The sequence below is a fragment of the Primulina tabacum genome, chromosome 11 (assembly GCF_025594145.1).
Source record: "Primulina tabacum isolate GXHZ01 chromosome 11, ASM2559414v2, whole genome shotgun sequence".
In the NCBI taxonomy this organism is placed as follows: domain Eukaryota; kingdom Viridiplantae; phylum Streptophyta; class Magnoliopsida; order Lamiales; family Gesneriaceae; genus Primulina; species Primulina tabacum.
This window is the reverse complement of record NC_134560.1, coordinates 7,086,741-7,104,316: the sequence shown is the minus strand read 5'-3', so window position 1 is coordinate 7,104,316 and position 17,576 is coordinate 7,086,741. Positions and strand designations below refer to the sequence as shown.

The 17,576-nt window shown below is 34.4% G+C and overlaps 1 protein-coding gene and 1 pseudogene across 1 annotated transcript; both read left to right on the top strand.

Moving 5' to 3' along the window:
- Nucleotides 1-931: 931 nt before the first annotated feature.
- On the top strand, nucleotides 932-1,786 carry LOC142519584 (uncharacterized). The gene has a single exon (XM_075622626.1). It carries the CDS (start codon nucleotides 932-934, stop codon nucleotides 1,784-1,786), a length of 855 nt encoding a protein of 284 aa, XP_075478741.1.
- Nucleotides 1,787-6,624: 4,838 nt separating this feature from the next.
- Nucleotides 6,625-9,268, top strand: LOC142518609 (1-aminocyclopropane-1-carboxylate synthase-like; annotated as a pseudogene).
- The last annotated feature ends 8,308 nt before the right edge of the window (nucleotides 9,269-17,576 follow it).

The following is a 17,576-nucleotide window of genomic DNA, read 5'->3' as shown; positions in this document are numbered from 1 at the left end:
GATGCTCCTGAAGAAGCACAACTTTTAATTTTATGTTGATGCTTCTGAAGTAGCACAACACAACTTTATGTTGAAGATATTGATAGATCTATGAATAAAATATAGATGAATAAGATTTATTAATATTCCCGAAGAATCTTGATCTAAAATCATAAAGATCTATCAATATCTATGAATAATATTGATATAAAATATAATGTTATCATATTCCTGAAGAATTTAGATAACTATCATATGTTTCGACAATATTCTTGAAGAATATTGATTATAAATGTATTGTTGTTTTGATTTAAGTTTTTTTCATATCTTGGATTGCTTATTTAAGATTTATATTATTTGAATTTTGATGATTTAAATAGTCGCTAAAATATTGTGTGAATACTAGTATTTACTAGTTTTATGATAATTTTTAAGTCAATCACAACACTATTTTTGATATCAATTGGACCATAAAAAAAAATAATAATAATAATTCTTCACAACCACAGCAGTGGTGTGAGAAATTCTAGGTGTGGGAGTAATTTTTTTTAAGACATAAATTTTATTATAATTTCTTTAAGTCCAAAGTGTTGGATTTTTTACTTTTCAAGAAATATATGGTTTGTTTACGAAGTTGGGCAGGATTCTGTGATATTTGTTTTACGTATTTAGAATAATTGTGCATAAAAGAGTTTTATTTTTTTCTTTATTTTATAATGCTACAATTTGTAATTAGTGCAATTTGTAATAGATACATAAATTATTAATTGAGCACATCTCAATGTACACCTGCATCGATGTTAGTTTAACAAATAGAATAACAAAATTTCAAAATGACATAGTAAAACTAGTAACATGCATAATTTGTTATAATATTTATTTTCAATAATAGTAATGCAATTTTACTTTATTTATGTCATGATTCTAATTATATAATATTTTTTAAGTTGCAATGGCGAACATCACCAAACTTGAATTTGAAGCACTTGACTTGACTGGAAAAAATTATTTATCATGGATTTTGGATGCCGAGGTCCACCTTATCTCTATGAATTTAGGAGATACAATAAAAGAAAGAAATGAAATGTCCCAGCAGGACCGTGCAAAGGCACTTATTTTTCTCCGTCATCACCTCAATGATGGGTTGAAAGTCGAATATCTCACTGTGAAAGAGTCACGAGAGCTTTGGAAAAATCTAAAAGAAAGATTTGACCATCAACGAACTGTAATTCTCCCAAGAGCTCGATATGAATGGATGCACCTACGGTTACAAGATTTTAAGTCCGTAAGTGACTATAACTCTGCATTATTCAAGACTAGTTCCACACTGATACTTTGTGGAGAGAAAGTGACTGATCAAGACATGTTAGAAAAAACATTCTCCACTTTTCATGCATCAAACGTGCTCCTGCAGCAGCAATATCGTGAACGTGGATTTCAAAGGTACTCTGAACTCATCTCATGCTTACTAGTTGCTGAACAAAACAATGAGCTGCTCATGAAAAATCACCAAATGCGCCCAACTGGATCCACACCATTTCCTGAAGCAAATGGAACTACATTTCCTGAAGAATATGAAATCGCATTTCCTGAAGCGAATGCTAATTCCACTCAAAATCATAACAATGGACGTGGACGTGGACGTGGACGTGGGCGTGGGCGTGGGCGTGGCCAAAAAGATGATACTATCAGCAACAAAATGGAAAGAAACATAAAACAAGCCACCAGCAGTGGAATTCCAATAATGAAGAAGCAAAGGAGAAGAGTTCCAAAGTATATGAAGAAAAATGTTATAGATGTGGAATGAAAGGGCATTGGTCTCGTACCTGTCGTACGGCAAAACATCTTGTGGATCTATACCAAAAATCAATCAAGGAAAATGGAAAAATGGAGATAAATTTTGTGGACAATGATGATCCAATTGATATAACTCACTTGGACGTCTCTGATTTCTTTGCTAATCCAGATGGAAATATAGATAATTTGATTGGTGGTGGTGTGTTAGAAAATAATAAGTAATTACTTTCATTGCTCTTGTTCCTACTTTGAATTTCTATTGTTTATTAGGTTATCGTGGTCTCGTTTTTATTTTGATTTTCAGTTCATGTTTAGGATTTGTCATGGAGGTTTATTTTGTTATTCAATAAATGTTTTCATTATTCAATAAAATATTTCCTTTGAAAGCTTTACACATTATTTATTGAATTTAGCTTATTGAATTATATTTTTATTTTAGATTAACGATGAAATGTCAGGATGAATGCTTAGTGGATAGTGGTACAACACATACCATTCTTCAAAATAAAAGGTATTTTTTGGAGTTAACATTAGCTGAAAATAATGTTACAACAATATCGGGTGCATCAAAAATTATTGAAGGTTATGGAAAGGCAAAAATCATTTTACCAAATAATACAAGGCTATATATTGAAAATGCCCTATATGCGAGCAAATCCAGTAGAAATTTGCTTAGCTTTAAAGGCATCCGCCGAAATGAATACAATATTGAAACATTAAATGAAAATAAATTCGAATACCGTTGCATAACATCTATTATATCTGGCCAGAAGCAGATAAAAGAAAAATTATGTACACTTCCTTCTGGAATGTATTTTACAACAATAAAAACAGTCGAAGCAAACATTGTCACAAACCAGAAGTTTGTTGACCAACAGAGCTTCAAATTATGGCATGATCGACTTGGTCACCCTGGGGCAATAATGATGCGCAGAATAATAATTAACTCACATGGACACCCTCTAAAGAACCAGAAGATTCTTTTACACAATGATTATCCATGTGTAGCTTGCTCACAAGGCAAACTAATTATAAGACCTTCCCCTACAAAGATTGATGTTGAAATCCCAACCTTCTTGGAGAGAATTCATGGGGATATTTGTGGACCTATACACCCACCATGTGGACCATTTCGATACTTCATGGTATTGATTGATGCGTCTACTAGATGGTCACATGTTAGTTTTCTTTCAACTCGAAATATAGCTTTTGCTAGATTACTTGCGCAAATTATTAAATTACGAGCTCAATTCCCAGATCACTCAATCAAGACAATTCGTCTTGATAATGCTGCTGAATTTAAATTGCAGACATTTAATGACTATTGTATGTCAATAGGGATTTCAGTTGAGCATTCGGTTGCCCATGTCCATACAAAAAATGGCTTAGCAGAGTCATTTATTAAGCGTTTGTAATTAATTGCTAGACCATTATTGATGAGAACCAAACTTCCATCATCTGTGTGGGGACATGCCATATTACATGCTGCATCATTGATTCGTATAAGGCCAACTAATTATCACCAATACTCACCCTTACAACTTGCTTATGGTCGAGAGCCTGATGTTTCTCACTTTCGAGTATTTGGTTGTGCAGTACAAGTCCCTCTCCCACCTACACAGCGAACCAAAATGGGCCCACAACGTAGACTTGGGATTTATGTGGGATATGATTCACCATCTATTATTAGATTTTGGAACCTTTAACAGGAGATTTGTTTACTGCGAGATTTGCAGATTGCCACTTCGATGAATTGAAATTTCCAAATCTAGGAGAAATAAAGTTGTGTCCCGAAGAACAACAAAAGATTTGTTGGAATGAGAAAACACTATCTCATTATGATCCTCGAAATAATCAATGTGAGCAAGGAGTTGAAAGAATCATTCACTTGCAAAGAATTGCAAATCAATTGCCCTGTGCTTTTGTTAATACAAAGAATGTGACAAAGTCACATATACATGCAGAGAATACCCCTGTAAAAATTGATGTCCCCGTAGGACCAGCTATTATTCAACCTGCAAATGAATCTAAAATACGCCAGAAGCGTGGTCGACCAATTGGTTCAAAGGATATTGTACCTCGAAAAAGAAATGTACAAGAGAAAGAAAATTCAAAAGCTCCCGAAGAAGAAATCTTGGATGATATAGTAAAAGAGATCAATGAACTAAACTTGGATAATATTATTCCTGAAGAATCAAATCCTCATGAAAATAATGAGATTTCAATAAATTATATATCATCTCGAAAATTGTGGGATCGAAATAACACAATTGTTGAGAATGTCTTTGCCCTAAATGTCGCCTTTGACATCATACATAATGAAGACCCAGAACCACAATCCGTTAAGGATTGTCAACAAAGAGATGATTGGCCAAAGTGGAAGAAGGCCATACAAACTGAATTAGACTCACTAGAAAAACATAAAGTGTTCGGACCTGTAGTACGAACACCTGAAAATGTAATCCCAGTAGGATACAGATGGGTTTTTGTACGAAAGATGAATGAAAATGGTGAAATTGTAAGATACAAGGCCCGACTCATAGCCCAAAGTTTCTCGCAGAGACCTGGAATTGACTATGAGGAAACATATTCACTTGTGATGGATGCCACTACTTTTCGATTCCTAATCAGTTTAGCAGTATTAGAAACTCTTGATATGCGACTTATGCATGTTGTAACTGTTTATCTTTATGGTTCACTTGATGGTGATATATATATGAAAGTGCCTGAAGGATTCAAACTATCGAAAGAAAATGGTGAAGCGCCCAAGGCTATGTTATCAATAAAACTGCATAAATCCTTATATGGATTAAAGCAATCTGGTCGCATGTGGTACAATCGTCTTAGTGAATATTTGTTAAAAGAAGGATACACAAATAATGCTATTTGTCCATGCGCTTTTATAAAAAGAACAGATGAGGGTTTTGCAATCGTGGCAGTATATGTTGATGATCTAAATCTAATTGGCACTCCAGAAGAGCTTACTAAAACTGTCAATTACTTGAAAAATGAGTTTGAGATGAAAGATTTAGGAAAGACAAAATTTTGCCTCGGATTGCATATTGAACATTTGCAAGAGGGAATATTTGTTCATCAATCATCATATACAAAAAAAATATTAAAGCGCTTTTACATGGACAAGGTACACCCATTAGCATCACCAATGTTTGTTCGATCACTTGATGCTAACAAAGATCCTTTTCGACCACCTGAAAATGGAGAAAAAATCGTTGGTCCAGAAGTACCATATCTAAGTGCCATTGGTGCACTGTCATATCTCGCAAATTGTACTCGCCCAGATATATCATTTTCTGTTAATCTTTTAGCGAGATATAACTCATGTCCAACCCGAAGACATTGGAATGGTGTAAAACACATATTTCGTTACCTTCGGGGTACAATTGATATGAGATTATTTTATTCGACAAAATCAAAGTCTCCTTTAGTCGGATATGCAGATGCAGGATATCTTTCTGATCCACATAAAGCTAAATCCCAGACAGGTTATGTGTTTACACGAGGAGACACTGCTATATCATGGAAGTCGGTGAAACAATCCTTAACAGCGACGTCTTCAAATCACTCTGAGATCATTGCAATGCATGAAGCAAGTCGGGAGTGTGTGTGGTTGAGATCTATGACACAACATATTCAAGAATCATGTGGACTCCCAACAGCCAAAGATGACCCAACAGTAATATTCGAAGATAATACTGCTTGCATTGCGCAGTTAAAAGGAGGCTACATCAAAGGTGATAGAATAAAGCATATTTCACCAAAGTTTTTCTATACACATGAGCTTCAAGAAAATGGTGATATTGACGTCCATCAAATTCGCTCAAGCAACAATGTAGCTGACTTATTTACAAAGGCATTACCAACTTCAACATTCAAGAAATTGGTGCACAAGATAGGGATGCATCAGTTGAAGGATCTCAGATGATTGAGATCAGGGGGAGTATCTATTATTGTACATTTTTTCCTTCGTTCAGATTTTTTCATTGGGTTTTTACTGACAAGGTTTTAACGAGGTAGCATTTGAACTCCCACATCTCTTAGAAGTGATTTAATGAGTCGATAATCATCTAAGGGGGAGTATTATAGAAAAGATATTATAGATGATTATTGATATTGTTACCTATTCAAGTTCTGTAAATCTACTCTATAAATAGAGGTCTCCAATGATGAATAAAGCACACAAAAAAATCATTCTCTCTTCTCTATATTCTCTACTATTCACAAGAGGCTCGATTTAATCAATTTGGTGTACTTTATTTTACTTATTATTTATGGTTCTTACAATTCAAAAGTTTAGAATAATAATATTAAACATTGTATGGTAATGTGAATAAATAGAATTCTTATTATTATTAGTAGTAGTAGTTGATGCAACACCAACACCAAATCCAGCCTAACATTTTTAATTTTTTTTTTCATTTCACTGATCGAAGGTCTAAAAATAATTATATATTTTGACTTTAATTTACCGATGATATTTGCTCTTGTACCCTTTGATATTTTTTTTTTGCTCTTGTACCCTTTGAAATTTTTTAAAAATCTCCAATGAATGCAAAAATCAAGACATGAGAAAAAAAAAGGGACTGTGGATATTTCTTCATTGAATCTCATGTACGTACGCATGCTTACCAAGGAAGCGATTACCTGCATTTGACAGATTACACGCCCTTTTGAACGTTGAAACCGACTTTGTTCTTTGTTCCCATCCTCTAATTTTCCTATGTTAAATTAAGCCATTTTTTCCTGACATTTTCCAGTGGTAGCTTCTCCCTATAAATAGCCGATGTGTCCCCTCTTTTTTCTCCTATCTGTTCAAGCGCCAGAGCAAGATTTCACACATATACATTCGTTAATAAAATTTTTTTTAATAAGTGTAATGGAGCTAAAGGGGAGTTCAAATTTGTCAAAGCTAGCGACTAGCGACGATCATGGCGAAAACTCTCTGTATTTCGAAGGATGGAAAGCTTATGACAATGATCCCTTTCACCCCACGAGCAACCGTGAAGGAGTTATACAGATGGGACTTGCTGAAAATGGGGTATGTGAATTAGCATTGTCAGATATTATACAAACACACACACACACACACCATTATTTGTTTTTCTCATTCTTCCGCATTTTTTTGCAGCTTTCTGTCGAGTTGTTTGAGGATTGGCTCAAGAAAAACCCCCGAGCTTCAATCTGCACTCCCGAAGGAGTTCATGCATTCAAAGATATCTCAAGTTTTCAAGATTATCATGGCTTGCCTCAGTTTAGAAATGTACGAGCTAGCCCAAAAACCTTATAATAAGATCATATATATATCGAATGAAAATCGTGGATAATCTGTTTCGCCCCCTCTCTATGCTTAGGAATTAATTCTCAGTGATCATGCTTCCATCGGGGCACGTTGAACTCTGTCAATTTTTTATATAGAGCTAGAAGATTTTTGGTTCGATATATATGTATATATTTATTTTTGTTTTTTTTTTCCTCCAGGCGGTGGCGAAGTTAATGGAGAAAGTGAGAGGGGGACGAGCCAGCTTTGATCCGGAACGCATAGTAATTGCTGGTGGAGCCACCGGAGCCAGCGAGATACTGATGTTCTGTTTGGCCAATCGTGGAGACGGATTCTTGGTCCCTTCGCCTTGTTATCCAGCGTATGTTCCATCATTTGAATATATACCGCCTTCCAGTAGAATTTTTCTGTTTTTGGTATGTTATAAACTAAATATAACGATTTATATATATAACATGACTTGGTCGCACTCGTATATTCTTTAAAGGATTATAATGGATTGAACTTAGAATTAAAGGCAAATCCATTTTAGAATGTTTTAGGCAGACAAAGCCGTGATTGGATGTGCATGGAATGTCGATTTTAAGAACGTTTTCGAGAGAAAAGGCACGACTAGCTAATTAATTGTCTGTCACGCACTGCACCTACCCATTTCATACAGCTGTGAATTACGAAAAACTAAACCGACACAGAGTACTATTCAACTCACCAAAAGTCCAATCACTTAAAGGAGTTGACTGGACTAATATAAAAGTACTCAAAATTTCAACGTCTATTTAAATACAATATTATAGGACAAGCGTCAACCATATTACGTGGCCTTGATTCATGATCCATTACCTCGTCACCAAACAGTCAAATGTGTCGGATATTCTTGAATTCTATTACATAGACATAAGTATGAGTTTTACTAAAAAAAATTATATACTTTATAACTTAGTCATATTTGGTTTGTTTAGTTATTCATGACATGTGGTTTGAATTTTGAACAGATTTGATAGGGATTTGAGATGGAGAACCAGGGTGCAACTGCTGTACGTAGACTGCGAAAGCAGGAACAATTTCCGGCTAACCAAAAAGTCCCTAGAAGACGCATATGAAAATGCAAGGAAAGCAAACATCGAGGTGAAAGGCCTAATCATAGCAAATCCTTCCAACCCATTGGGCACAACCATGGACAAGGCAACCTTTAAGATGCTGGTGAACTTCATAAATGACAAGAAAATCCACCTCGTGTGTGATGAAATATACTCGGCCACTGTATTCGTGGCCCGAAATTGGTTAGCGTTTCTGAGATAATCGAAGAAATGGAATGTGATCGTGACCTGATACACATCGTGTACAGTTTGTCAAAGGACATGGGGATTCCGGGATTCAGGGTCGGCATAGTGTACTCCTACAACGACAAAGTCGTGAGTTGTGCTCGTAAGATGTCGAGCTTCGGACTAATCTCGTCTCAGACTCAATATTTTCTAGCGTTCATGCTATCAGACGAAGAATTTGTCGAGAAATATCTCACCGAGAGTGCTATAAGACTAGCGAACCAGCACGACTTTTTCACCAGAGGGTTGGAGGAAATGGGGATCAAGTGTTTAGAAAGCAATGCAGGAGTATACGTTTGGATGGACTTAAGGCCACTGTTAAAAGAGGCAACTTTTGAAGGTGAAATGGATCTGTGGAGGGTTATCATAAGTGATGTGAAGCTTAACGTGTCCCCAGGGTCGTCGTTTCACTGCCACGAGCCCGGTTGGTTTAGGGTTTGTTTCGCGAATATTGACATAAAAACGATGAGAATCGCTCTTGCAAGAATTAGGAAGTTTGTGGTTCGAGAGAATTATCAAGTACCGCAACAAGGGATGAAGCAAAAGAAGTCAAGCAAAGGACATCTCACACTAAGTTTTCCTTCACAAATGTATGATGAAAATTGGGTGGTTTCGTTGCAATCCCCTCACTCTCCACTCCCTCGATCGCCCCTACTTAGTGCGAGGACCTAGCTACCCATACCGAAACTACGTACCATTTCCTCTCGTATTTGAAATTTTTTTTTAAACCGATTAAAAAATGTTTTTGCCTTCGATAATTGTTTCTTGCATATGCATGCATGCATGCCAGAGAAGGTTTTTACGGTTTGTGTTTTTGAAGTATTATTACCTCATCATATGTAATCTTTTTTTATGCCAAATAAACAATTATGTAAAATCTACTGTACCGAAAGAAATATGAATATACTCTTAATTTCTACGTATAATGCAATATTCAATTTTTTTAAGAGGGATTAGTTAATGATTACAATTATATTTCAAACTCGAAATCTCATCTTAAACTTGACAGTTTGTCACTGAGATGTGCTACAAGTCACTGGTCGTGATATTCAGTTTCTGACAAATACAATATGCTACAAAAGCCAAACCACATGACCATTTTTCTTTGTTCCCAACCAGTCGAGAAACCAATGGGAAGAGTCGGTGAATGAATTTATTTTAGAAACAAATATATAAATATTTCTAGAAATATCTATTTTTACTTTCGATGCCTTCGAATATCTCCCTTACTGTTGTGTGGATGATCCACCGGCCTTCATTTTGTCGGTTTGAGGCTTAGGCCCCACCCCTAATAAAGACTATGTAGCATAGAATATCTGTGCACGATCACATTGTACATTGTTCACATTTGCAAGTCCCGTCTTCCGGGCCCGTTTTCATTTGGGAAATAAATATAAGATGCCAGAGAAGGTTAGGTAAGATATATTTGGAAGAATGGATTTAATTTGAGACAACATATCTTTTGATTTAAAAAGAAATTTTGTTTAAGTTGGTGAATGTTTTTTGAGTAGGTATTTGTGAAACGGTCTCATGAATCTTTATCTGTAAGACGAGTCAACCCTACCGATATTCACAATAAAAAGTAATATTCTTAGCATAAAAAGTAATAATTTTTCATGGATGACCCAAATAAGATATCCGTCTCACAAAACACGACCCGTGATACCGTCTCACACAAGTTTTTGTCATGTTTTTATCTTGAATCTCGAAATCGAGATTTCATATTATTTTTTATCACACGAGTTTTTGTCATGTTTTAATTGATTAATTATTTCTTTAAATTAAACGAAATAGACATGAATTTTAAAATAATTATATTAATCAATATAACTAGTATAGGGTCATATTATCATTTATATGTCCGGATGTTTATCGTTTATCAAAATATATATTGATGCAACTCTTATTTTTGAAGTTGTACACAACTCAAGAGTAAATTTTCCATCATTTTCCCAATAGGGAAAATTATTTCGCATTAACACAATCTCTCAATAGTTTGCACTAATTGCAATACGTAGAAATCAAACACGTGAAAGATACTAATTTTAGGACCAAATATTTAATGTTTTATAAAAAATCTATAGTTGACCGGTGGTAAAGTTACAACTATAATATTTCAAATCGCAAATCGTATAATAACTCGGGAATCACATTTTAATCGCTATTTTAATAAAGACAAATGTTACATCTTTAATCAAAATAAACCGATCACACCAATTATATAATTGCATGCAAAATGTTTAAAATCAAACAAAATAATTATTACCAAATCCAATACCTCATCCTGCCATATATCGTTTTCAGTGCTGCGTCATGTTATGGCTATCTTGATCAGGCTTATGTTTCTCCATTCGTATTTTGCTTAAGTCACTTTCCAAGCAACGACCCACGCCCACACGTGTGTATATATATATATATATATATATATATATATATATATATATTATATTTTTAGTAGAGACGATCAACTCTACTCATATTTATAATAATAAGTAACAATCTTGACATAAAAAATAATATTTTTAGTGATGACCCAAATAAAATATATGTCTTATAAAATAGACTCGTGAGACCGTCTCACAAAAATTTTTGTATTATATTTTTTCCCAATGGACAGATGATGTATACCTCTAACGATAATAACAGTGAGATTGATCCGTTTTTTCGAAAAATTAGAACCGAATTGCCATGTGCAGTATGTTATCCGTATTTTTGAAAACTGGAGTTTTTCACATAAACTTAAATGTGCGTGATAAGCCCAAATCTTATAGAGATTTTAGGCATTTTATTTTATAATATTTGTGCTTATCTAGACCTATTATCCCTAATTTTGTGTTTATCTTAATTAATTTTATAATGATTGTAGATTTGAATAGAAGATGAAAAATGCCTAAATTGGAAGATAAGATGATTTTACAAGATTTCAAAGGAAACGAAATATCAAAAGAAAGAAAATAAAATATTTGCATTCCTTGATGATATTAAAAATTTAGAAAAATCTATGTAAATCTTGATAAATATCTTATCTATATTTTTTATACTTGACATGGGCTTAAAATATTTGAAAGATGAGGCCCATTGAGAAGAATAAAAAGGAGAAGAGTCAGAGACGTGAAAGGGAGGCGCAAAACAAAAGAAAAAAACCAGCGTGGAAGAGAGAGGCAGAGAAGCAAAGAGGAAGAGAGAGGCAGAAGCGTACAGAGGCGTGAACAGTGAGAGAAAAGAAGAGAGAGGTAGAGGAGAGAAGACGGAAGTGCAGAACAGAAGACTACACGGAAGACAACACCAGGGAGGAAGAAGAGAAAAGAAACAGGGAGGAAGACAGAGACAGAAGCATGAGAAATTCCTCAACACACGCCACAAATCACTGAGAATTCCTTTCACCCATTCTTTCTTTTGTTTTCTTCTATGAACTTAAATATCTGTTTTCACTTCTATTTTAAATTCATGGAATAATTTTCTTTAGGCTAAGACTACAATAGGGCCAAAAAATATTTTGTTTGATATTTGGTTTATTTTCAATATATTATTTTTCTTGATTTTAATTATTGATTGATGTTAGTTTAATATTTTTTGTTAATAGCCTGATCAACTATTTACATGTCTGTTGATTAATCACGAATCGGAAGATGATTGGTTAAATATAGCAACAAAGACATCATCAACACATGGTTAAACTGACTAGAAATAGTATTCGGTTTCAGTGTGCGGTTTTAGGTGAAAACTGAAATTCCACGAAGATTTAATGCATTTAGATCTAATTAAATTAAATTAGAAATAATTGGACTATTAGATTTAAATAGGTTTATTAACTCGAGGAATCGTTTAATAAATAAATTTCGGGATTTCACCGTAATTGTTAAGAATTAAATAATTAGTTGGATTTTAACACGTATCAACATAGTAGAGTTTGGTACCATTGTGTGTCTTAGTTATTTATTTGAATTTGAATCCCTCCTTGATATTTGAATCTCTCGTTTTTAATTGCAATTATTTTATTTAAAGTTTAGATTAATAATCCACATATCATCTTTTTATTTATTTTGTCTAGCTTAAGTTAAGTGATATAAATTCTAGTAATTAAATATTAGTCTCTGTGGGATCGATACTTGGATTCATCATCCATTTATTATAACTTGACCTAGTCCGCTTGCTAGATTTATTTCCAGCCGATATCGTCGGTCAGTGTGGTTTTGAATGGATTCAGATGATTTTTCAATCAGTTAGGCATTTTTTAGAGTTACAAAAAAAACATTAATCGAGAAACAGTACTGGATCAAATGTATTTTTTTTCCTAATAATAACATTAATAGGATTTTAATTTCAGATAGTGCATCTAACATTAACCATGATAAAAATAATTAACACATTATAATACATGAGATTGAAATGTGTTGCATAAAAAAATTAACACATTGTGTGGTAGATATATAAAATAAAAAAGGCAAACTTGAGCTAAAGATCATAACTAATTGGGTAAAATTGGGGGTAAATTGTATTTAAATTTTCAAACTCAAACTTGGGATCAGTTCATGTCTGGAAAAAAAATGTTTTTGTACTATTTGATTCACAAGAAAAATTTTCTACACTTATTGAGCTAACATATCAAATCCGATGTGGAAAACAAGTACAAGTAATTGAATATATTATAAAAATATGAGTTTTCGATATCAACTGTTTCAGATCTGATAGAAAACAAGCGTTCGGTATATATAAAAAAATATTTGACCTATGTGTTTCTCATATCTCTAACACTGAAAGTCTAAATCATAATTTTGTATCTAATTTGAGTCGATTGGTACTTTAAATATATAAATCAATACGTTGATTTAAATTTTTTACCTAAATATTCTTAAATTAATACTCAAGCATGTATAGTAAGTGTTGATACTAATAAAGGTGTTTCAATTCTATTCTTTTTTTATGTACAAAATAGAAGGATATTTTTATTTACAAACTTGAAAAAAACATCAAGATTAATTATTCTGGTTAAAAAATTTTCTCTGATAGGATGTATAACATATAGTTAATAAAAATGTTATATATGTACGTACATACATCTATATTGGTTGCTTTACAAGTATAAATCAGTAATTTCTTGCCAAATTATTAAATGTAAACGCGACAGCCTAAAGCCACTTGCCGCATCTTTTTCAGTCAAAATCCGACGAAAACATAGGCACCTAACCTAAGGGCTAAGGTTGTCTTGAAGAGCAATTTTCTTCAAACAAAGCCACCACAATGGCGTGCTCTTATTTTGAAGAGTTGGAGTTTGACTATCAAAAACAAAATTTGATCTTCTACAAAATATTTACAATAAGGAAAAAAAATAATAATCACAACAAAATAAACATGTTACAATGTTAAAAATTCATGTTTGGATTTGAATTTGTGGGATTAAATGATAAATGATGTATAATATAAAAAGAATAGATCGATATATATGGACAATAAAACCATATATAATAATACGAACAGAGCCGTAGTACACGAGATGTGGAAGAAATTATCTACTCCGTTATCCTTTCCAAAACGATCAATCATGAACATATACATATGGGTTGAGTACAGTCGTCAAACTAACTAAACCAACTTAAACTAACTAAACCAATTCAGAACTAACTAAAAAATAAAGTCAAATAAGCACATGTGTTTAAAACTCCCTCTCAATGTGGCTTGTAAATATCCTTTATAGCCATCTTGGACATTAGAGATGCTAAACAAGCTATAGGTAAGGGCTTGGTAAGGATATCCGCAACTGGTGTTGTGAGCGTATGTACAAAAGCTTGATACTCTCTTCATGTAATTTGTCTCGGACAAAATAGCAATCAATTTCAATTATGTTTTGTGCATTCATGGAAAGTTGTATTCGATGCTATATGCACTGCAGCTTGATTATCACAACAAATAGTTGCGGAATCAGACAAGAAATCGAAAAATCTGAGAGTAAATGGGTCATCCAAACTATCTCAATGGCTGTTGTAGCGAGTTCTCTATAATCTGCCTCTGCCGATGAGCACGACGCGGTTGTCTGTTTCTTGGCTTTCCATGATACAAGAGAATGTCCAAGAAAGATACAGAATCCAGTAATCGATTTTCGAGAGTCCTCACAGGCTGCCAAATCAGCGTCACAAAAAGCTTTTAGCTGTAGGAAAATGATGCTGAGAAGAAAAGACCCTGACCTGAATTGCCTTTGATGTATCGAAGGATATGATTGACATCTTGTAAATGAGGTGTGCGAGGTTGAGACACAAACTTGTTTGGTTTTTGAACAGCAAACGAAAGATCTGGCCTTGAAAGTGTGAGATATAGTAAACAACCCACAAGACGCCTGTATTGGGTAATATCCTCGAGAGGCTCACCATCAGCTGAACTCAGACGAACCTTAGGATCCATCGGTGTCACAACAGGCTTACTAGCCAAAAAACCTGTGTCAGCAAGAAGTTGCAAAGCATATTGGCGTTGAGATAATACAATTCATGTGGAAGATCGAGCAATCAACCCCCAGGAAATATTTCAGGCTGCCCAGATCACGAAGTTTGAATTGACTGTGTAAGAACTGTTTTAAGGATTCAATGAGCACAAGAGACATCCCGTGATAATGATGTCCTCCACATATACTAATAGAGCCACGAATGATGAACTCAATCCGTTAGTGAATAGAGAATAAACAAATTTTTATTGAGCAAGACCAAACTTGAGCACAATTTGGGAAAACTTGGAGTTCCATTGTCTTGAAGCTTGACGGAGTTCATATATAAACTTGTGAAGTTTTCACACCATATGGTTCCTGTTATTAACCGACTCCCCCCAGAAATTGATATCCTGGTGGCAAGTCCATATATAATTCTTCAAATAGATCACCATTTAAGAAGGCGTTACTAACATCCAGCTGAACCAAATGCCAATTCTTACATGCTGCCAAAGCAAGAAGAACTTTAATCGTGACCAATTTTGCGACAAGTGAAAACGTGTCTAAGAAATCAACACCCTCATGTTGGTTAAATCCTTTAGCAACAAGCCTAGCTTTATGTCTTTCAATCGAGTCATCCACATGAAGTTTGAGTTTATAGACCTACTTGCAACCAATAGAGTGTTTACCAATTGGAGGAGGAACGATCGACCAAGTATTATTACTCTCCAATGCAGCTAACTCAACAGTTTGCATGCTGCCACTCGAGATGTTTGATGGCATGGTGATAGGAATTTTGGTTCACACACAGAAGAGACATTAATTAAAAAAGCTTTGTAAGCAGGTGCTAATTGGTCATAGGAAAGATAGTTGGATAAGGATATGGTGTATATGCACCGAAGGCTGTATGGGGTCAGAACCGTGAAAAAGATTGCAGTGGTAATCTTGGAGATAAAATGGTTGTTTTCGAATACGAGTGGAATGACGAGGTGCTGAAGTAGGATTCCTTATCAGGAGCATCAAGGCAAGCTTCAGGCTGAGCTAGGGGAAGAACAATATCAGGGAAATGATCAACAGAGGGAAATATAGGTGTATGAGTATGAAACAGAAATATTTCTTCATGGAAGATCACATCCCTAGACAAAAAAATATGTTTGCTATCAAGATCATACAATTTTTAACCTTTAACACCAGGTGGGTATCCAAGGAATACACACAAACGTGCTCGAGGCTGCAATTTTGATCGAGCTGCAGGTAGAGTTGAAGCAAATGCCAAGCAGTCAAATACTTTGAGGCTAGAATAATCAATCACATTATGATGCAAAAAGCTCAAATGGTGACTTGCCTTGTAGTACAGACGATGGAGTACGGTTAGTGAGATAACACACAGTGAGAATACTTTTATTCCAAAACGAAGGAGGAATGCCAGACTGAAAATATAAAGCTCGAGCCACGTTGAGTAAATGTTGATGTTTTTGTTTGACCACAGAGTATTGTTGTGGTAGTTCAACACACGAGTATTGGTGTAAAACACATCATTGATGGAAGAATTCAAATAAGGCTAATTCTTTGGCATTATCCGAACGAAAACACTTAATATTGCATTGAAATTGAGTATCAATCATAGCAAAGAAACGGGGAATTACATGAGCAACATCAGATTTTGATTGCAACAAGAAAACCCATGTAAATCTAGTACAATCATCGACTAAAGTCAGAAAATACCTATGACCAGAATAGGATGGATCACTGAGAGAATATCACAATGGCTCAAACAAAAAAGATGTGAAGACATGATTATTTGAGATAAAAGGTAACCTCCTTTGTTTGCAAGTGGACATATGTGACATAAAGTGGATGGACCTTTCTTTGGGTATATGATATTCTAGCTTGTTGTGCAACGAATACAACACTTTGAAAGATGAATGACCAAACCGTTGGTGTCACAGCTGCACAGAGACTTTATTGACAAATGATATAGAATCTGGACCAAGTTGATGAAGATCCAAGATATACAAATCCCCAATTCAATCACCCTTGCCAATCATTCTCCCAGAATTGGCTTCTTGAATAACAAAGTGGTCATGTTAAAACCGCACAACCAAGTTTGACTTCGTGGTGAGTGTACTTATAGAGAGAGTACTTACAAACAGTAAGTTGAATTTAATTGAGGAATATATAAAACCCTGGGAAGTGTAATATTTGAAGTGACGTGAACATCACCAATGTAATCAACGGAAATTGTGGTTCAATTGGGCAATGTCACCGACACATTATGTATCTTAGACATGGATTGAAACACATCATCATTGCAACAAGTATGACTTGCAATTTTAAACACATGTACTTATTTGACTTTATTTGTTAGCTAGTTCTAAATTTTTTTAGTTAGTTTAAGTTGGTTTAGTTAGTTTGACAGTTGTATTTAACCCATATGTATATGTTCATGATCGATCATTTTGGAAAAGGATAACAGAGTAGATAATTTCTTCCACCTCTCATGTACTATGACTCTGTTCATAATATGGTATTAGAGCTCATGTTCTACCGTTATGTGTTGGATTGTTCATAATTGGGCCACCCGTTCTGTCCATAGTTGGGTCATTTGTAAACTTCACACTCTATATGTTCATTTCTGGGTGTGAGAGTGGTGTGTTAGTAGTCCCACATCGATTAAATATAATATCTGAGAGTTTCATATATGTACTTGACAATCCTCCTCTCTTAAGCTAGCTTTTGGGATTGAGTTAGGTCCAAGTCCCAATCTTAA